Source organism: Cimex lectularius, unplaced genomic scaffold (assembly GCF_000648675.2).
Source record: "Cimex lectularius strain Harlan isolate CLEC.00 unplaced genomic scaffold, Clec_2.1 scaffold63, whole genome shotgun sequence".
NCBI lineage: Eukaryota > Metazoa > Arthropoda > Insecta > Hemiptera > Cimicidae > Cimex > Cimex lectularius.
Window position 1 is genome coordinate 1,190,389 of NW_019392694.1, and position 23,329 is coordinate 1,213,717.

Below are 23,329 nucleotides of genomic sequence, written 5' to 3' on the forward strand. Positions count from 1 at the left end.
GATGGAACAAATCCCCGACATCCGTTTAAATTATTTATTTGATGAGATCGATTTTAGGCGGTTTCCGAAAAGGCACGCTATCTCAACAAATAAATAATTAAAACATAAGTCAGGTTTCATCTCAACGTCGATCCTTATGACAGGTTTATTGTTTACTTTTTGTAATTTGGCTCGTAAGTGTTTAAATAAATAATTTTTTTCCATTCGTACTACAGGGGCATCCACAGCTACACAGCTTGACCATTTCAGCCCCCAACTAAGTGTTTATATTCTATTTACCCATTCATTCCTACATTGTTCGTACTCAAACTGTTTGGTAGATAGTACTCCATATTCCTCCATCTACCTGTTCCCTATAAAAAACTAATCTAAATTGGGGTCGATGGGGTATTTTTATCAAATTTTCGCCATCAGACCAAGTCACACATACATCCTGAGAAGCGATAGAGAAGCTACTTCGCCATCAGCCCCTCCCCATTCACACCAAAAAATACATTCACCAAGACACAGAAAAACATAACACATTCCCTTAAAAAACGAAAGAGGACCCTGAAACTCGCTGCTGTGTCTGAGAACCCTCTTTAAATCTGGCGGCATGCCTACTCGCGCCCTGCAGGGAGCCAAGGCACAACACGCTTCGGGTACGTGGGACACATCGAGCAACCTTTCTCTGCAAATATAATAAATAAATATTAATCCATTTATGTTTTAGTGGTAAATTGACCAAGTTACTTATTCCAATTAATTATTCCTTATGTAATTCCCCTTATGTGAAATCTAGTAATCATAAACCTTAACAGTCAATAATATCCGCAGATTAGTTATTCAGATATCGTGAGATGCGGTCGGGTGTGATGTAGGTTTCTGAAAAACATTTTCTTTATCGGTCTTACATCCCAATATCTAGACAAGAGAGTAAAGCAACATATCTATGATTGCAAAAAACCCAAGCAAAATCCTACAGCACTCGCTACCCACCACTTTGAACACCAACACAATTTTGACTTCAAAAATACAAAAATATTACATACAGAACAAAACAAACATAAACGTAATTTCTTAGAAATGGTTTATATCAACAGAGATAAACACAGCATCAATTACAGAACAGATACATGTAAACTCAGTCGCAGCTACGCCAATATCATTAATCAAATTCAATACAGATAACATACCTATATCATCACATTACATTCCACACATCAAATATTTTTCACATAGTCTAATTTCCCAACAATTTAGCTTTCCTTTTCCTATTTATCCCTTTCTATATAATCCTGAAAGGATAATCTGGCCGAACCATTACCAACACATTTTTTCCCTTCGTCGGCTCCTTTCACCTCAAAGAAGCCGACGCCTTATACAAAAATGTCTTTTCTATACCGACATCCTTCCCCACCCCTTCAAAATCCAATGTATATAAACACAAAATAGCAAAATCTCACTGGCACTTTCGACACGACACGCAAGAATGGCACAATTACACAGAAGAAAAACACTTTGAGTGAGTAGAAATACCTTGATTGAATATAAAAAATATATTTTGCATTGTATAAATTCACTTTTCCACATCCTAAATGTAATTGTTATATGTAAAGAATGTTTGTAAATCCCAGGCCCTGAAGATGATCTCAATGAAGATCGAAACGTTGGCACGATAAAGAAAATGTTTTTCTGAAACCTACAACACACCAGACCGCATCTCACGATTTCTAAATAAATTTCAAGACATACTTTCCTTGATGATACAATGATCCAGATAATTTGGCTCCTCCATAAACCCCCAACGCCTAGATAAATTAAAGGCATGGTTCCCAAAGTGTGGAATAAAAATAAATCTAACTAAACGCATAAAGATAAATTTTACCATGCGTATTTTTCATGGATAAACGATTGGCTTTTAATCCAAACACAATATTGAAAGGATAAGAAACAAACCGAAGTTATAAATTACTAACAAAGCTACATGGCTCACGTTCAAAACAACGAACTTTTAATTTACAAGAATCTGGGCGTACAATTGTGAAGTGTGGGGCGCAATCAGGGATCCAATTTCCACCATCTTCGATCAATTCCGTCTAAAATTCTCCGTCATATTATAAATGCTTCTTTAAAATATTTCAATCATATTGTACTGTCGTAACGACCTACACTTCCTGTTTGTACATGACCTAAAAAAACCCGCTATAAAAAAATCATCACTGAGTATCCACAATAATCTCCTATTACAACCGTTATCAATATCGTTTTATATATATTTTTTTTATTCATTCTGTGATGGGGTATTCTGTATTTGTTTTGTTTTTTATCCTAATTTTTAATTCAAACGTACCAGAAAATCCTCTAAGGTGATTAAATGGAAAGTAGCCCGAGATCTTCTCAATGCAAATTAATGAAGAGATTTCAGTGTGAAGGAGTGTTATCACCAGGCAACTTGTCCTACAAGTGGCGTAAATAACATGATGACGGATACTACAAAAGGAAGCGGTGTTTGTGCTCACCAGGCACTGCAGCCTTCTGGCTTGTACCTTCTCAGTTTCCTAGTTCAGTGCAATCGGCTCAATCCTTCTCAGGAGTTTTATTTCATTGACTGTCGCTTTTACAATTTCATTCCCTAGGTTTTTTTTTTATCCTAGGATATGTCTCTATTGAGCCGTTGCTTCGTATTCGAAGGTGATATAGGTGGCTGTTTCTTTCTCCTCATTGCACAACCTGCAAATGGGATCATTGTTGAAGATGCCCATGTAATGTGGATGTTCTAGCAGATAACAGTGACCTTTTAATAGTCCACTAATAAAACTCTCTCATTAATAAACATCTGAGGCTGGTCCTATCCAATTGCAGCAGTGAGTTGCCAAGTCTTGGTGTGGGTTGTATTAGCATAAGTTTACTGGGTCTAGCACCCCTAGAGTTTATCCTCTTCTTTATATTAAATCCTAATATAAGTTCAAGTTCAAGGCCTATATATAATCAGTGTGTCTGCTTTTTCGTTACCTACAATTTTTTTGTATCCTGGCACCCAACACACCATCAGGTTTTTGTTTTTTGTTTTTCTAATCCAGTAAGTCGCCCAGTGCCGGTTCAGCATGAGTTCACCGACTTGCCGGGCTTGTTGAATATTATTTAACCATACAATACAACTACTTTTATCTCGAGCGTAATACTTATACTCATATCGTAAATATACATTAAAATATTTTGAAATATTCAAACATCAAATACTACTCAAAGTTCGCTTGAAGTGGGAAGGGTCAAATGATTAAAGTGGGAGAAGAAGAAGAGAAGAAGGAGCATTCTCGATCGGAAGACCTAACACGTTGTTTCCGTTGTGAGCAGCTACGATTTAAAGTGAGTACAAAACACCACAAAAAAATCATATAATGTGTATTATAATGAATTTAAACTAACATTAATAGTAATTGAAGATTAATAAACAACGGTAGCCGGAAAGTCAGTGAATTAACAACAAGAGTCGTATACCAAACATGATTTCTAGCTAAGCTGACTAAAACTTATCCCATAGTTATTTACTTCATAATTATTTAAACATTCTAATAATAAAATAAAATATTCCGCAAATTCATAAAAATATAAAGTCATTGTGAATCTCAAAAAATTAAAATCATTATAATCACAAATTAATTTGGAATATCTATAACTGTCAAAAATTTAATCGTTTTCGTTTTAACTTCCGTAATTTGAAACAGATTGCCGTTGACAAGGCCACAATTTAACGAGGCCGCATTTCATTGTGGTGGGAGTATTTTCAAGGCAATTCTGAATTACTAGACGTCAATTTGAAAAAGAAATTTTGAACTCTAAAATAATAGTGATGTATTTTTTCAATTTTGAACTTTGATTTCAATGAAAAAATCAAGTTCAAACGGAGATTTTAAATGTAAAGAAATGGATTTGTTCATAAGGGAGTTTGTTTCATGAGTGAGTGTGGTTTTCAATCTTTTTTTAAAAAGATAGTTCCTACTCACAGTAAGTTGTTTTCCAATGATCCGGATTTCGAGCCTTTACCTCATCATCAGTTGAAGGAGTTCTGCAACCACGTCTCTCGACATGAATTGCACAAGTGAACCCGCTTATACCACCTCCAACACGACCTTACAGTATTTACCATTATAATATTTACTTATGTTATAATTCCCGCTTTTTGCACGTTCAAATTAAGCGCCATTAAAAACCAGCTTCTCATTCGAACGTCGCGTTGGCGGGGGTACCGGCGGGTTCACTTGTGCAATTCAGGTCGAGAGACGTGGTTCTAGAACTCCTTCAACCTGATGGTGAGCTAACGGCTCGAAATCCGGTCGTTCCAAGCAACTTACTGTGAGTAGGAACTATCTTTTTAAAAAGGATTGCATTCTTTTTCAACAGATTATTGCATTATGTATTTTTACGTTGTTACAAAAGTTTATCAACCTGTTTTGCAAAAGAGTATCTGTGCATTGTTTCAAGGAATTTCCTTTTTTATAAGTTTTACTTGTATTTTTAACAAAAAGTAATATTGATCAGAAAAATTACATTGACTTTTTCCTTTGTATAAATGTTTTTCATAGATTTTCTTGTTGTAAACTTGAACATAACTTTTAACTGTATTTTGTAGAAATTAGAGATGAATGTTTCAAGGTGTTATCTGTATCTTTGATATACAAATTTATAAAATATATTATAAGTGATAAAAGATATAACTCTAATGTTTAATATTTAGATGTTACAAATTTTCTTGGTTTTGGCCGTCATCGCATTGGCCGTTTATCAGTGGTTAACGTGGCACTACGACTACTGGCAGAAGATTGGAGTGCGGTATATTCAACCCAAGCTCTTTTTCGGCAACTTGAAAGATTCTATTCTCAATAAAGAAAATGTCGGCGTTATCTACAAGAACCTTTATTGGTACAGGATATTAATTATTAGTTTTTCTTTTTTTAATGGCTCAAATTAAATATTTTTTCAGGGTGTACCCCGATGAGCCAGCAGTGGGTCTTTTCAAGGGAAGATTACCTCAGCTTATGGTCAAAGACTTAGACTTGATTAAAAGTGTATTAGTAAAAGAATTTAATTCGTTTCACGACCCTGATGTAAATGTAGATACAAAAAGTAATCCGGTTCTCGCGCTCAATCCATTCGTTATAAAAGGGGAAAGGTAAGGAATTGTAACCGTTCTTTCGTTGATTTTGTTTCAACTGTCCACACAATACTAAATTTTGGTTATTGCACTCAGGTGGAAAACAATTAGGTCGATCCATACTCAAAGGCAGACAACTCTAAAAATCAAAGCTATGTTTGCTATGATCGAAGAGGTCACGCGTGACATGCTAAAGTTTATAGAGGAAAAACAAAATGTTGAAATCGAGGTGAAATGAAAGAACGTTATATTGTTGCCGGAGCTAATAAGACTTTCAATTACAGGGCAAATATTTCGCTGGACAGTTCACTACTGATGTCGTCGGATCCTGCGTCTTCGGGCTCAAGACCAACTCCTTTCTCGATCCGAACGCAGAGTTTAGAAAAATGTCGTTGAAGATACTTCAGCCGGATACGACAAGCAACATGGCTTTCCTCTTGTCTTCTCATGCCCCGTGGCTTGCCAAATTGCTGAAACTAAAGTAATTGATTTTAAATCAATTGTATAAAATGTACATAATTTTTTTTTCAGGATTATTAATGATGAAGTGGTAGACTATTTCGTTAAAATTGTCTTGGACATGTATGAATATAGATTGAAGAACAACGTATCGAGGAATGACTATCTCGGAAGTTTAATGGAGAATAATAAATCAGAAAAACCAAGTACGTTTTTTGGCCAATTATTATTTGCAAACTGAGATTTTTAGAAAATATTTATTGATAAATCAAATTTTTCAGTGTACAGCGTACAAGAAATATGCGGTCACTCGCTCACCTTTCTTCTGGACGGATATGAGACATCTTCGACGGTCATGGGCTTCATGCTTTGCTGCCTTTCACTACATCAAGACGTTCAGAAGAAATTAAGGGATGAAATTTCAAAAGTTGAAAACCTCGATTACGACACCATCCACTCCTTACCTTATCTCGACGCTGTGATTAACGGTAGGAAAATCATATACACATTACAATTCGAAAATCATCAGCTCTAATACAAGCATTAACAATACTTACTACTATTAATACATTTACAATACTACTACTAATTACTAACAGCCCAGTACTCGTTACAAAACAATAATAACAATTCACTGCAGTACTGAACACTAATATTTACTAATTTGTTGGATTAGTGAGGAGTAGTCAACACACGCTTACCGCTCTTCACAACTCCATGGTACGGAATGATAAGGATAAGGATACTAGGAAGCAGGGTTTGTACTCCCCCAGGCACTGCAGCCTTCTGGCTTATTGTACCTTCCTAGTTCCTTAGTTCAGTGAAATAGACTTAGACGTAACAGGTCATTGACTGTCGCTGCTACAATTTCATTCCCTAAGTTTTTTTCGTATGTTAGGGTGAATCTCCATTGAGCTGTTGCTTCGTATTCGAAGATGATATGGGTGGCTGTTTCCTCCTTCTCATTACATAATCCGCAGCTAGGATCTTCGTTGTATATGCCCATGTTGTGAAGAAGTTTTCTCAGATGCTAGTGACCGGTTAGTAGTCACATCACTCCTCTGAGTTTAGCCCTCTCCTCACTACCCCAGTTTTGGTTTCACAACCTCAACAAATTATTAAACAACCCGTCACTAAAAACCACTAATATACGAATAAAGTATACGCTACGAAATACAGTTGGACATATACCAAACCTCCAACTAATGTACGAAAGTGTAACTAATGTGAATGAACTAACGTGTAATGAACTACATCACACCACTATCAACAAACCCCACACTACACTAAATGTGCCCGAAGACACAACCACAACACTAATCTATGTAAATAAATAAAGTTTAATTCAAAGTTAAACAAATATCTTTTGTGGGAACAGTAAATCTCGGAATACTTTTTCCAGATTCTATATTATACAGACATTACAATTAATTAAGGTTTTTAGTTGAGATAAAAAAGTCAGTGTCACGAGCGGGATTCGAACCCACGACCTTCCGCTAAATACGCCGCTGCTCTACCACTTGAGCTATCGTGACCTCGATCCACTCGGACATCCACTTCCCATCTCAACCTCACCTTATGAGTTTTCCCTCCTTTTTGAATTGAATTATACAGACAGTTAAATTTACAAACTGAAAAACCTAACTTATAAACGTAAATAAGTTTTATACATATCACAGATTTGGATATGTTCGGAATGTTGTTTCACTACGTACAGTTTTATGGTGATTTCTTGGTGGATTATCTCGTCCTATGCTTAAACTAAAGCGAATTTTCTATTTTCACATGCCAAGGAAAATTCGGTCGCTCTTTTAACCATATGCAATGACTCTATATTTGTGTAAAAAAACTTATGTTTTGTTACCTGCAATTTTTTTTATGTTTGTATTGCGTGTAGAACATCAGAGAAGATATATAAGCGTTGGTCTTACTAATATCTAAATTAGAATTTTGTATGTTTTGCTGAGAGAAGAGCTTAGCAAAAAATACTATTTAAAAACAAAAATGGGACTTTAAGAAATAGTTAAGATGGACTGAGTATATCAATTCAATAGTTTAAAACGATACTTCTACAAAAAATCTGCTCTTTTTTATTTTTTATTTAAGGGTCAGCACCCAGGCATACTTTTTAAACTTAAGCGCATCCTATCCTCTCATTATTACCTTTTATTAAAATCATACCTAACTGATCGCTAGCTCAGAGTGAGGTGCGGCAATGAATTCTCGAAAGTCAAACATACACACGCCGGTTTATCGCAGGGTCACTGATACTGCTGACCTAGCAATACATCCTTATTATCACCACCTACGCGGACGACACCGCAATCCTATCCTCTAACTCGAATCGTGTGTAAGCTACCTCCAACATCCAGGAACACGTTGAGCGGTAAAAAATGGAGGACAAAACTGTACGAAGAAAAATGCACTCATTGTACTTTTATGCTGAAAAAGCAGTCTTGCCCTCCGTTGTACATCAACAACAAAGAGATACCAGTTTCCCCTCAAGTCATATACCTGGGACTATATCTCGACAGCAGGCTGACGTCGAATCCCCCACACAAGACTTTAAAAAAAAAAACTTATTACAAAACTTGGACTACTACGAAGACTTCTAAGACCGAAATCGACTTTGACAATTAAGACAAAGCTAACAGTGTAGCTTTACTAAGGATAATATGGACGTACGGAGAGGAACTGTGGGGCACTGCCAAGCCTTCCAATATCTAGCGCATCCAGTCCTTCCAATCGAAAGTCCTTAGACAAATGGTCAAAGCACCTCATTATCCACAAGACCTCAACATTACTTTTGTCAACGAACTAATCCGGTCCAGATTCCAAACCTTCCACATCAACTTTCCGAACCGTGCTAACCATACTGCTCGAGCCCTCTCCACTCATTCCCATCCTGACAACCCACCACATCGCCTCGACGTGGCCTCGGGACCTCCTTGACCCCTAATCATACACACTGAGTACGCATTGGCTGGCTCCACAAAGCATTTGTTCTATTGGTGCAGTGCTGGCATTAGTGCTAGTAATGAGTGGTGTTTAGTGGCCGTTCGCTAATGATTATTTGGAGATCGTGAGATGCCGTCTGGTGTGACGTAGGTTTTAGAAAAACATTTTCTTTATCGTGCCAATGTTTCGATCTTTTTTGGGTTTATTTGTTTTCTTGTTTTCCGTGTAGATGTATCATTCTTCTGTGTCGTGTTGAGAGTGCCCCGACACAGACAAATGGGCTGACACAGAAGAATGGCACACGGAAAATAAACACTTTGAGCCCTGAAGATGATCTCAATAAAAATTGAAACGTTGGCACGATAAAGAAAACGTTTTTCTAAAACCTACGTCACACCAGGCCGCATCTCACGATCTCCAAATAATCATTAGTGCTAGTGTTGTGCTGTGTGATTAATCATGTATACATATTTGTATAGTATACTATCACCAATTTATTTATTTTTTAGGATCCAGTTGTTTCCCTTGTAACTGTGTAGCTGGTTTATGTTTGAATCTATATTACAATTGTGTCTCTTACCATTTAAACGATCCTTATATTCAGAGAATTTCTTTTGTTTAGGCAGGTATTCTTCACCTTTCGTTTTAATTTCTCTACCACTTTGTCATATATATTTTTGAGTTTGTACACCCCGTATTGTTGTATTGTTCGTAGTTCTTTCATTTTGTAAGAAAGCTTAACATACCCAAAGAAATAAGTTGTAATTTAAGATAAGGTAAATACGAGATGTATGATTGCAGAAACGCTGAGGTTGTTTCCTCCTGGTAGTGTCCTATCGAGGGAGTGCACACAAGATATCGTGTTGAAGTCCGGAGGAAGAGATTATCCATTGAGACGTGGAATGACTGTGACTGTGCCCGTGTACGCCATGCACACAGACCCGAAGTACTTCCCCGACCCGGAAAAATTCAACCCTGACAGGTTCTACAAACAAAACGCGCCGCCGTACTTTTTCCCGTTCGGCTTGGGACCAAGGGCCTGTCTAGGTAATTTGCCTAATTTTCCCTCCTCAATGTTTATTCATGCTGTCACATTGTTTCCAGGGCAGAGATTCGCTCTGACGCAAATCAAAACAGCGGCAGCGCATATCTTCAAGAACTACAAGGTCCTGCCAGTAGAAGGAAAGGAAAAAATGCCAGACATAAACCCTAAAAGCCCTTTTCTCCTCATGCCTAAAGATCCGATGTTATTCAAATTTTCAAAAATTTAACCAAAATTAATTTATAATTTTGATATTTACTCATTTACTCAGTATAAAGAACCAGTAACCAATAACATACAATAAAATTGTTTTTGTTTTTTAAATAATGTGTTTTAACTTAATGCAAATGTATACTACTATTGTCTTACGACATGTACACAAAGGAATTTAACCACGAATCTCCAAGATGCGGGCCTGCGCCCTCATCCTCACGGGCTTCGGTTCGAGAGCTGAACGTCAGTCTGCAGACAAACCCCAGGACGGCAGCATACCCTTCTTCCGCTCGATCCGTCAAAAACACGACAAACAAGGTGGGAGGCAAATTGTCCAAAAATAAAAACTATCCCAACAAGAAACTCTAGCTTTAGAACCGACTAAGCGATTTTGACTTCCCATAGCGATAATCAGCAATGACGTACAAACCGTTTCAAAATAACTCAAATAATACACGCACAATTTTATAAGCAAATTTGGTTTGATGATATATTTTATAAAATTGGCCGTACAATGGGTTTACTCATTAATTTCAAAAATTGTAATCAAATGAATAATTCTACATTTAAAAATTTAAAAAATAAATAAATAATGTTTTATAATCAAAGAAACATCCCATCATCTTCATACTTTCAAAAAAAACCCAAATTCATTTTGCAAGGCTTACGTACAATCCACATGAAATATTAAAAAATATCATAAATTTGAAATAATTTAATTTTAATTTTCTAATGCCAATAATTAAATTACTTTAAAAAAATCAAGATTAATTTAATTAAAAATTGAATTATTGATCTGTCGGTTTAGACCACTTTTAGGATCGTTTGGCAACTTAATATGACCTAGTGATTAAGCTCAATTAAAAGCTCGTCAACTAATTACCCCTGATTTACCATTAATAAACACTAAGTCCTGTGTTACGAATCGATGACGTTTGCTTCTGTATTGATTATATTGATGAATAATTAGCTATAAACTTAAACAACTCGAGTAACTCGAGTTAAATCCGGATTATGCCAAAATACGTACTTACATTCAGTAGTGAAATTAGTACCATCGATTTTTGTATAAAGTAATATATTATCATGGGTAAATGAAACAACAAACAACTGTTAATTCCATGGTTTTGAGTGGTAAAATTAAGCATAATTTATACCTCAATACTTTACAAAAGTAACATTTTTCATATCTTACTATCCAATTATATTTATTATTAATTATAACGAACATTCCTTAGTTTTTATCCAATTTCTATCTACTACAATTCAAATTATAATCGCGTTGAATTTTTATATTATATTGTTTAACACAGTCACTATTTTCGTTTGATGATACCTAAAAATACAGTGATAATATGTGTGAATGAACCAAATAATCAAAAATACGTAAAAGTGCATAAATATATACTTCATTTTCACTTTTCATATTAAAACCAATCAATTAAAGCCGACGGTTGGCTGCAGGAAAATATGTTATTTCTATAGAAAATTATGCCACCCATATGCAAATCTGATGTAGAGATTTTGTGAAAATTGATTATTTCGATTATCAATATTGTAGTCACCTGTAAAAGAGATAAAACCTTTGACAAAACAAAAAACTAATTGCTTTACCATTTGACGAGTTCAATTTCGGTTCCCAAAATGAAAAAAACGTTTACAACGTCCTTATTGTTCATGGTTAAAGGCTTAAATTTTTGCTCTGTGTCGTATTGTTCACTTTTGTCAAAAAAACTCAACCCCGTTTAACATCGATCGATGAATGTACTCAAATTAAATGAAGCAAAGGCTGTTTTTCTGCGCCGGGGATTTCTATGGAGAGAAAATTGTCCGCTTTTCAATCAGAAGGAAATAAAAGGAATCCACCCCAAATGGCATAACAATAGCAGAGGAATAAGTGGATGCACTCGTGAATTCAATATACATATATCCTCGGACTAAAACGCCCTTATTATAAAAAAATTGTTTTATGTTTCTACTTATATATATGTATATATACCGACCGATTTGAAAAAACAGAAAAATCACTCAAAGAGGATGCTACGTGGATCTCAGATTTTAAGGAAACAGTTTGGTGATGCTAGGTCAAAAATGTGTCAGACACCTAGCTGACCCTTCTTGCAGGGGTTTTTCAGAGGGAAAAATACGAATATCAACTTAATTTATTTCTATAAATAATCAAAAATCTAAAAACAATCTAACTACGGGCGAGATATATATTGAAATACAATGCATAATTATTTGGTGACCGAGCATCGTAGCAAAATAGGTAAAATTATTAAAAATAGACTGTTCAAAAGTAGTGCTTAAAGCGGATTAAAAAGCTGTTTAAGTGTTTATCTAGGTTGAGCGGTTTTTTGAAAACAGTCGGAATACACTAGTGAATCGACACCCCTATATCGACATGCAATATTTTGACTAAATGCTCGAACATGCAGGAGATTAAGATCTTAAAATTAGAATTTTTATTACAATAAGGAAATAGACATTTTTTGGCTGAATTTGCAGGAGGAAAGTGGATTTTTTTCACTTGAAAATTGATATCACTCTGGATTGTATCTAAATTCAACGTTAATAAAAACCACGGGAAAAAACTTTTAAAGATATTGTTAAAAAACGCCTATCTATTTTTGAATTTTACAATTTATATAATTGTACAGTTTTTCGCTATAAGGCATACACGGAAACTATAAAGTTTTACTATAGTAAATAAATAAAAATAATTATAAACGATAGCTTTTTATAAACAGTGTAAAGCGAGTCAGTAATTATTCCATCTGCGTTAATTGTCCCTTAAAGAAACTTTGAAAAGTGCAAAGCGAAATGTGTTTCTGAAACAAAAGGCATTTTGATAAAATGGTAATGAACGTGGGCTGAAATGGAAAGCATCGCAGACAAGGAGCAGCTTCACTTTTATAGAGGGAATTTGTAATCATTTCCTCGGAATACCTTTGAGCTGAAGCAAGGGGTTCAAAGCAGCGTTTGAGGAACGTTTTCGAGGAATCCCTGGAAACCAGCTCGCCAGCCGTTATAATGCAGCCGTTGTAAATGGGGCGTGAAGATAGAACTCATTTGTATATCGGGCCAATGACTGTGGCCGTGTTGCTCGCTATCAGTAGACAGCCGAGCTTTCACTCCGACGACAGGTAAGCTCCTTGACAATAAGCACGTAATTGCGTTTCTTTTCAATTTTTTACATTAATTAATTGTTCGGTTCTTGATTATTGCATTTTATCAAGGGGTATACTGCTCCTTCTTTGATCAATTAATTGTGCAATTGCCAAAATATTTTTGAAATCCAATTTCCTCTAAACTTGTTTAAGAGAAGTCTGTTAATGAGGTGTGTTGTTGAGAGAGAAAGAGAGAGAGAGAGTAAAAAAGAGAGATGAAACCTCCAGACATATGATTTAGGACAGTGAGAGAAAAACCATCAACTGAAGAAGGGAGAGATTCAGGCAAAGAGAAAGGGATAAATTATTAGAGAAAAAGACCATAAATAGATAGAGATAGAGGGAGAGAGGAAAAGATAGAGAAAGAAAAAGAGAGAAGAAGAGAAAGAGAGAATGAAGAGATGGAGGGTGAGAGAGAGAACTGTAGAAATGGATAAATAGATAGAGAACGTGACAGATAGATAAAAGAAGAAACCAAAAGGCAGAAATAGAGAGAAGTGTGTGAGAGGCATTTTAAACCTTAAATTTTATGTGATAAGGCAGGGATGGAGAAAAAATTTAGAAAAAATCCAAATTGGATGAATAAATAACTCGAGATAGATAGACAGATAGATAGATTGATTGATAGATAGATAGATAGATAGAGGGAGAGAGAGTATGAGAGGGGGGGAGAGAGATAGATAGATAAAGGAAGAGAGAGAGAGAGAGTGAGAGAGATGGAGCGAGGCAGAGAGTTCAAAGTAAAGGTATATAGTAATGAAAAATTAGATTGAGAAAAGGAAAAAGATAAATAGAAAAAGAGAGAGAGAGAGAGAGAGAGAGAGAGAGAGAGAAGAAGATAGAGAGATACATAGGTAAAAGAGAGAGAGAGAGAGAGAGAGAGAGAGAGAGAGAGAGAGATTAATGATTTATTTATACTCGCAAAATTTGGTTTACATAAACCTCTTTTACATTTAACGAGATTTACACATGTTTAGTAGAACTTATTGTTTAGCACGCGCACACTAAGCTGAGACTTGAGTTATTTATATTTTTATTTATTTTAAATATCCTTTATATAGGTATGACTTTAATAACATCAAAACTTTATCAGAAAAATTCATTGATTCAAGTATGAACGGTAGCACTTATCTATTTACTGAATCAACGCTTTTGAGTAATCCAACGATATTAGAATGGTTAGTTTCCTATCATCTACAATTTTTTTTTGTTTCATCCACAACTTGAACCAGTGCAAATTCTGTGCTATGTCCTTTTCTATATGCATGTTGATTACATTTAGGATGCCGTATTTCTCAACAAACTCAACTATTTGTTCATAAATTAATTTGTCAAAGATTTTGCTTAATACTGAAATAATATTTATAGGCTTAAATGATGAGCAATTTATACTCTTTAAGTATGACTTATTGCCGGAAGTAAGAGATAATAACGAAAAAATCCCTTATGCCAAAAATGTTAATATATTAGGTATACTTGTACAAGATAACTTATCATGGGATCGGCAAGTAAAGAAGATTTGTAATATTATCTATTGTAAAATGTATAGGCTAAAAAAATGATTTAACTATTACTCTCAAAAAATAAAAAAATGTATTGTAAAAGTATTTATTTTTCCTTGCTTAAACTATGGCTTACAAGTAATGTCGAACCTGAATTCTAAAAACATTAAAGATCGCCAAGTCACGCAAAATATGTGTTTAAGGTACATACTTAATGTAAAATTTGATGATCGTGTGTACGAAAAGTATAAGAAATTATCTGTATTAAAAGTTAAAGAGATGCAATAATTCAAAATATTAAGCATGTTAACGTGTATTTTGAGATTAAAGGTACCTGAAAGTTTGTATAATAAACATATTTTTTTCCGAAATGAAAGCAGGCACTCCGATTCAAAAATAGTTATCCTTTATGTAAAACAAAGATGTATCATAACTTATTCTACCTGAAATCCACAAGACTGTATAATGAATTAAACGAAAATATATTTTTATCAAGCCACAGTAGATTTAGAAATAAATATAGACTAAGATTATTAGACAAATACTAACAAGAGTACCTTTTTCTAAAAATACAAATAGTTATTCATTCATAATTTAGTTTATAAATTTAAGAAGTCCAATTGTTTGAGATAATCCATCAGGTGGATTGTGATGTATTATTGTGAGATAGAATGTGTATATGTGAATTTGTGAAAGAAATGTATAATATAGCTATATACTATATATATATATATATATATAAGTTCTAGTTTGGGTGCTTTGGAGCATAATGTTAGAAAAATTATTGAGGATTTAGAAAGAATTGATACGTTATCGTTGTGAGAGAGAGAGAAAAAAAATATATATATAGAGAGAGAGAGAGGTTCTTTTTCTTATCATAAACTGTCATATTTGCTCCTTAAATTGAATAAACATAATATTATTTTAAGTGTCATTTTACATTAATAATTTATACTGCTAACATAATAAAACTATATAAAAATGTACTGATTCCTGATTTTATATCCCCTGGTAAATTCATGGTAATATCGTTTGAAACACTACAATTTTGAAAATTTCTCTGTTGAACAGAACATCATAAAATTGACTACTTTTCAAAACTCAATATCAATTGTCTATATCGACCTTGTTCAGGATCTTTGTTTGGTTTGTTTTTATATCAATGAACAGTTCCTTCCATGTCTTTCCGTGCCATGCTTTAGACGGTCTCGGCTAGTACAGAATCAATTTCCCTCAATATTTATTCGGCACACGCCCGTTTTCAAGGTTGAGCGGCTCCAACGAACGCCTGTATCTGTAAATTACGTCGCGCCGTTTTAACGAATTTATAGCCTAAGTATACTTCGTTAGGCAATAACTTTCTTATGAGCTATGTATCGGCTTGGAGATTGCACACTTTGCCAAACGAACAGCCGATTCGCCACTCCCAAAGCCGATGAATCGAATACCCATTTGCTAAGGCGGCTTTCACGTCCTACGTACACGAACCACAGGGATAATCCCTAGGTACTAACTAATCCATCAAAAGTTTCAAATTGCTAAACTTGTTAATACCATTTTGAGGAAATATACAACTGGTAACAAGCCCTTCGTTAAATCTCACTTTAACAATTGTTGAAACAATATCGATAATTAAGTCTGTCAATATTTGTAAATAATTAATTTAAATTTATGCTGTGAGCATTGTTGTTAGTTATAAAATCATCCTAGCAAAAAAAAACCTAGTTTCAACTCTCTGATTGTTTACCCCACATGGCGTACTTCTAACACAAGTAAGTTTGGGCACTTTCTCCCCAATTTCCAGTTTAATTTTTATGAAGTTCGGTTAGGAGGCGTTATGGTGCAAAATTCACATATAATCCAATTTAAAACTAAATTTAAAAAGAAAATCCTTTTGTACACGACACAGCGATCGTTTCAAATAACCTGTCTTTACATTCAAAACCTTCAACTCCTCACATTACAGGAATGAAAAAAATAACAACGAAATTTCACACAGAAATATCAACCCAAATAACGTGTGGTGATTAGTGACCGTTAATGGATAATTATTCAGAAAGCGTGAGATGCGGTCTGGTGTGATGTAGGTTTCAGAAAAACCTTTTCTTTATCGTGCCAACGTTTCGATCTTTATTGAGATCATCTTCACTCTCAACACGACACGCAAGAATGGCACAATTACACAGAAGACAAACACTTTGAGCCCTGAAGATGATCTCAATAAAGATCGAAACGTTGGCACGATANTATATTACAATCGAATATATTGTATTGACACGAAGATCGTGGGTTCGAATCCCGCTCGTGCCATTGACTTTTTTATCTCAATCGTGAAATCGTGAGATGATGTCTGGTGTGATGTAGGTTTCAGAAGCACTCTCAACACGACACGCAAGAATGGCACAATTACACAGAAAACAAATACTTCCCCCTGAAGTAGAGCCCTGAAGATGATCTCAATAAAGATCGAAACGTTGGCACGATAAAGAAAATGTTTTTCTGAAACCTACATCACACCAGACCGCATCTCACGAATTCTGAATAATAACCCAAGTATCCTTCATACCCCGAAAAAAGATCCAATCTCCAGTTTACTTCAATAATATCCACCTTTCATCTGCGAGTAAAGAGCGGTACCTAGGACTGTATATCGACAAACGATGTCGTCGATCCCCTACACGACTAAAACGCCAAGATGTTATGACAAGACACAGATATTAGTGAAGCTGATATGGACTTACGGAATGAAGTTCAATCGAACATTTGAATATCCTTCTTATCCAAAAGGGTCAAAGAATAATCCTCAAAAAATCCGTACTATTCATATTTCATGGGTACACCGAAACTGTTCTACTCCCCTGACCGCACGTTTCATAAAACCCTCTCAACCACCACAAATCCTCAAATCCAGAACCTCTCATCCTGATCAATTATTTCAAACCCACCTCCCCGATTAAAGTGGCCGCGGAATATCCTATCTCTTGATAATTAAATAGACAATACTGAAAAACATTGGAGAACTGCCATTGGGTCGTTTTTCCACTCTTGTTTTCAATTAAATTTATATTGTATTTCGTTTGAAGAGTTTTTGTTGATTTCACCTGTATCTGTTTATTATTATGACCTAAAATCTTCTGAAATACAATCTTACATTATTTTCATTTCCTACATTCCTAAAAAGCAACTCTCTCTCTCTCTCTCTATATNATATTAGCCTTGATATACATACACAATAAAGGCAGAAAAACATATTTCAAAAATTTAAATTATCTCTCCATTGGCAAGAACGCTCGGACACGTGTTTCAAATTTTTTGGCCTTTCAAATCCACCGATTTGTCTTTTTTTAATTGGAAAATCACAAAAAAGGACAATAACTTAAAAACTGATTTACCAATTTAAGTAAGTTTTACAGAGGTTTAGAACTTTAAGCAGCTCTAATGGCACAAACTTAACCTAAATCAGAACAGAAAATAAAACGTGTAAAGGTTTCTTGTTAATTTCATCCATATTTTTCACACTTATAGCAACATTGTAATCAAAGGTTATTGACAAAGGCAGAAATAAGGAAAATATAACTTTTCATCTGTTGTAATACCATCCTCATTGGATAAGACCCAGAGGTATTTTGTATGAAAAATAGAAAACCGACATCAGAGGAGAAAAAATGCCACCGGCTTACCGAGCCCAAAAATGTATATTATTATTATTTGGAGGTCGTGAGATGCGGTCTGGTGTGACGTAGGTGTAGAAATACATTTTCTTTATAGTGCGGACGTTTCGATCTTTGTTGAGATCATCTTCAGGGCACTCTCAACACAACAGACAAGAATGACACATCTATACGGAAAACAAACACTTTGAGCCCTGTTTTTTTATTATTTTTTACACTTCTAATAACATAATAATTAAAGGAATTTGATAAAGTTATTTTTTTACTGCAAAATCAAATTTTGATATAGAAAAAGCCAATCGAGACCAAACACGCCATTTTAGGGGATTTAAAGGGTTTTCAACATAAATTTTTTTTTAAACTACTTTACAGAAATTTTACAATTAATTTATTTAAGCTATATTAAAAAGTGAATAGACTGATATACATGTTATAATATACATATATAATAATCTGAAATACATCCACAACAAATGCAGAAAATCGCATCTTAAAAAATGCTTAATTTCGCGGAAATATTTTTTCTCAGTAAGTTCAGGCTTTCTTGGGCGTCTTTTCCTGCCTCTGTCCTATGGTGTTGTTCCATCAAGTACGAGTTTTATTCCATTCTGCAAGTGCGCCTTTTTTGAGGGTTCCTGGACCTTTTTGAAAAAACCGGAATGTACACTACAATGTCAACACCCTGTACATACAACATAAGTCACTTTAAATTTAAAAAAACCTTTTGTTAAATCACAGACGTAATGTGACATTTTTAAAGTAAATCTTTTTCACAAAAGTGATACTGAATTAAGCATAATGAAAAAAAATCCAATTTTTTTATTAGAATGTGTTAAATAAATATAAAATTTAAGCGGGTTTGGAACAGGGCCAGCGTTAAGAAATCGTGTCTATTAACTGGCAGCTGATATCGTCTGTCTTAAGTGACATCATGGTTGAGCTGTTAATGAACCTCGGATTTAATTTTGTAAATATATTATAAAATGGACGACTTATTTAAGAAAAACAGGTGCCTCGGCTAAGCAGGACATTGGTGTAACAAGGTTAAAAACAATTTGTTCTTGTCAAATATTTATAAAATCTTTAAATTCGAAGTAAGAGTATCTAATGGTTATTTTTTATTTATGGTGTTTATAAAATTTAATTTTGTTTTTAGGCAAAGCACAACAACCAAGAATAAAAAAAACATTGTGAGTTGTACGTTAGAATCCATTTGAACCTATTGTGTGGCTTGGGAACTAGACATTTTACATTGAAGATTCATAAAATTTTATGAAAAATACATTTTTGAAAGTTATTAATAGAGGTGCTAGAAAGATGGTGACATTCTCTAATTGCATGGGATCTTGGTTTAAAGATTTAATGATTATTTTTATGTACCTTTAAGTATTTTTTCGTCATATATGCTTATTAAACATGTACGATTTTAATGACTTTAACTTGTAGAATTGTTCTCACGAAGATTCTTTCTCATGTAAATTGTAACTGGTAGACATCCGAAACCATGTATGCATATTTATATTTTGAAACGTGTAAGGCAATTCCGAATACAGTTTCCTCCCGCTCACGGCCTAGCGCTGTATATAAAAATTACTATTTTTTATACAAAAGTGTACAACAATAAAGCTTTGTTTGTCCAAAATAAATTTAATCAAACTGATTTACACATTGCTCAGTAAGGAAAAAATGAAACGTGTAAAGAGTTTTTGTTAATTTCATTGATATTTTTCACACTTATAATAACATAATAACCAAAGAAATTTGGTAAACACTGAAAGCAGGCAAATACAACTTTTTATCGGTTTTAATATAGTGCGCATTACATTAAATCCAGTTTTTTCCAGAGAAAAGGCTGATCGAGGCCAAACACGCTATTTTAAGTGATTTAAAGGGTGGTTCCTTCGAATCCGAATGTTGATTTCAACAAAAGAACTTTTGAACTACTTTTGTGAAATTTTACATATTATTTATTTAACCTACATTAAAAAATGAATCGACTGGATATATAATAGCCTTGAAATCCATACACAACAAATACAGAAAATATTATATTAAAAAATGGCTTAAATTCGCGAAAATATTTTTTTCTTTAGTAGTTTAGACTTTATTGTGTGAGTCTTTTCCTGCTGTCCTATGGTCTTGTTTCAACAAATATGTGTATATATGAAAACTAAACTGTCAAGCATTCTAGAAAAACAAAGTTTACAATGAATTCTTCTTTCCAACTTGCCTTATGAATTAAATTAATTAAAAGAAAATACTTTTCCGTAGGTTTTTTCTTTCTTTCTATTAAACACAGCGTCTGTTCAGTCGACCTTTTCCGATAATCAGCCAGTCTGGAAGAGGGAAATCATTAATCGAGGGTTGGCTGTGAGGAAGGAAGGCTAACGATGTTTTGCACAGAAATAACCGCATTAACCGTCAAATTCAATCCTAGACTTCGAAATGGGAGTTAAGCCCACTCTTAGGGTAATTCGATCTAAACGAATTTTTAAATATCAGCCTATACTCTTTCCTTAATCAGTATTTAAAAAAACAGATCTGTTTAATAGGGGTTTCGTGTATATACTATCACCCGACCATGCTATATTATATAGATAAAGAAATAATACACAATATTAAATATACACAAGGAGAACAGCTGAAAATTTCCCACACGCTATTCTAAAACATTTAAAAAATGCCCCCATGCCAATGTACTACTATCTTCTTTATACATACATATTTAAAACTAGCATTTATTTAGTAAACATTATAATTTGTTTAATTAAAAATACTAAAACATTGGTGGAGATATCCTTGTCTAAAAAAGAATGATTTTTTGGTACAACGGTGTTTATTTTTATAATTAATATTATTTATGAATGGGTATAAACGGCATTTTGTTAAGAATCACAAAGAAAAAATCCGTTGGAGTTATGTCATGTTCATTCAGTGGGCCCTCGGGCCTTTTTATCAACGGAAATTAAATTTTCAATTTTCACCTGTTTTAATTAGTTACATGATAATTTGAAATTGTCGAGTTGTAACGGAAAACGTCAATATCTCCAGAACGGTTGGATGAATTTTGATGTTACTGGTATCATTTTTGACCTGAACGTCTTTAAAATCAATCCGAAACATGTGGGTACTTGAAGAGAAAGTTGCACCGTATGAATATGAACATATTCGAATTCATGCAATACATGACCATTTTGGTGCGGCGGATGAACATTTCAAAATATATTCGAAATCCGTTTTGTCTACCTCGCAGCGATTGCGATTTTGATCATCTCGGCATTCATAGTTCAATGTTTGATGTCTTATCCGGGGGATATTAAAAACGACAGCATACTCGCATATTCCAATTATATGCACTTAGCGAAACTTGGATGGATTTCGCGAACACTGTACGACTCAACAGCTTCGAGCAATATAAAATCAAACAATGTCTTCCGCGCTTGAATGTCTTTGATTTTGAGGTTCTCCGATCTACAATTTTAAAACTTCACGAGCTGTAGAGAAATCGACGCCAATGCCATCGGTCTCTGGGGCAAATCTGCCTTGGGAGAATATAACGTCGGCGTCATACACCTGATAGTCGGAGATTGTACTCTGTTTATTTTTGGTGCCGTATATACATCACAAAACGTCGGCCGAAGATGTTTTGCTATGTCTTTATTAATTACTCCTACTATATTCAGCGAACATGGCAAAATGTTAAACCAACAGCTGTGCGCCCAGCCAGAACGAAATTTAATAAGTTTATTCTGTCTCATTTGAATTCTGAAGCAACAAACTGTTTAGTTTTCATCGTTGTTTTCGTAATTTGAATTTATAAACATAAAAATGCCTTCTAGTGCTGAGGATGTTCCGCGTGGTGTGGTGGCAGATATTGATAATCGCTCGTTCCATCCAGTATGCGGCCATTGCCATCGGACTTCCCTACGAAACACTGCGAGACGCCGTTAGACGTTTTCGAGAAACTGGGTCCTACCATAGAAGTCCCGGTTATGGAGGCCCTAGTGTACCAGAACCACAGGATGAACGTTTTTTGACTTTGAGAATTTTTCAAAACCGGCACCTTACTGTTGTTCAAGTGATTCATCAGCTCCAGGAAGTTTAAGGTGTCCAAATTTCTGAACGCACTGCTCGAGGAACATTAAATCAGTATGGACCGATGGGTTTTCGCCCCGTAAGAGGACCAGGATTGACCACAACACATAGAATTGCACGGCTCGCATTCGGTCGAGAACACAGCAATAGGTCTTTGGACGATTGGTCTGCTTTACTTTTTACAGATGAGTGTAGATTTGTTGTCCGATCTCCAGATGGGCGTGAAAGAGTGTGGAGAAGGAGAAATGAAAAGTAGGAATGGAATATTATAACATCATGCGTTACCTATCCTCGATGAAATCAGCTACAATCCTATTCTAATGCACGATTATGCCCATCCACATGTCGCTTGCTTAGTACAAACGCACCTTCAACAGCTTATCAGGGTCTTAACCTGGCCAGCCCGTTCTCCAGACTTGAAACCCATCTAACATTTATGGGATAACCTCAAAAGACGAATAAGAGCACGTCCATCACTTCCTGATACACTCCACGATCTTCAAAGTGCTCGTTGTGAAGAATGGGCTAACCTCCAGCAAAGAGACATTTCCAGACTGGCAGAAAGTATGCCGAAGTGACTTCGAGATATAATTAAGGCGAGATATAATTAATTATTAAATATAATTAATTAAAAATCTAAAACAAAATTAAAACAAATTTTATCTGTCCGTCTTTTTTCTTTAGCAATTTACTGTTTGTTTTTTTACTTTTTTAGAGCAAGGCTTGGTTATTAAACGTTAAAAAACGTGAAACTTGATTAATGCATATATACAAATCAAGTTATATTACAAATGGATGACATTTTTTGCCTGTCAGTGTTTAAACATTCTACACCTAATAATTAATATAATACTCTTCTTTCCATTTTCGTATCTACAAAAACATGATCTTGAGACAATATAATGTTTTTCCAATAGGTCTCCGCCTTAATTCAAGTTTCAGGAAACAGTGTGTCTATCTAAAGTGGAATGACCGCAGTGAAGGGATCATTACCTTTTGACATAGATAAGAGATTACAATTACAACTGTGGATACGGGTCATCACATCTTATACTATTATTGTAGGGGACCCTTCAACTCCAAAC

At 34.7% G+C, this 23,329-nt stretch overlaps 2 protein-coding genes across 3 annotated transcripts in view; both read left to right on the plus strand.

The window, feature by feature from the left end:
• The first annotated feature begins 3,240 nt into the window (after positions 1-3,240).
• On the plus strand, positions 3,241-10,070 carry LOC106674131 (cytochrome P450 6j1-like). 2 transcript variants are annotated; one of them, XM_014406661.2, is made up of 9 exons: positions 3,241-3,348; positions 4,718-4,902; positions 4,964-5,152; positions 5,231-5,363; positions 5,419-5,615; positions 5,666-5,799; positions 5,875-6,081; positions 9,353-9,598; positions 9,656-10,070. In XM_014406661.2, exons 1-9 carry the CDS (start codon positions 3,256-3,258, stop codon positions 9,820-9,822), a joined length of 1,551 nt encoding a protein of 516 aa, XP_014262147.2. In that variant the 5' UTR covers positions 3,241-3,255; the 3' UTR covers positions 9,823-10,070. The 2 variants fall into 2 exon arrangements, with proteins under 2 accessions (XP_014262147.2, XP_014262148.1); XM_014406662.2 differs by lacking the exon at positions 3,241-3,348 and adding an exon at positions 4,313-4,335.
• Positions 10,063-23,329, plus strand: part of LOC106674130 (guanylate cyclase 32E) — a 109,301-nt gene continuing 96,034 nt past the window's right edge. Inside the window, exon 1 of the mRNA XM_014406659.2 lies at positions 10,063-10,124. The gene's annotated coding sequence lies outside the window, so the exon portion shown is untranslated. The remainder of the gene's footprint in view (positions 10,125-23,329) is intronic.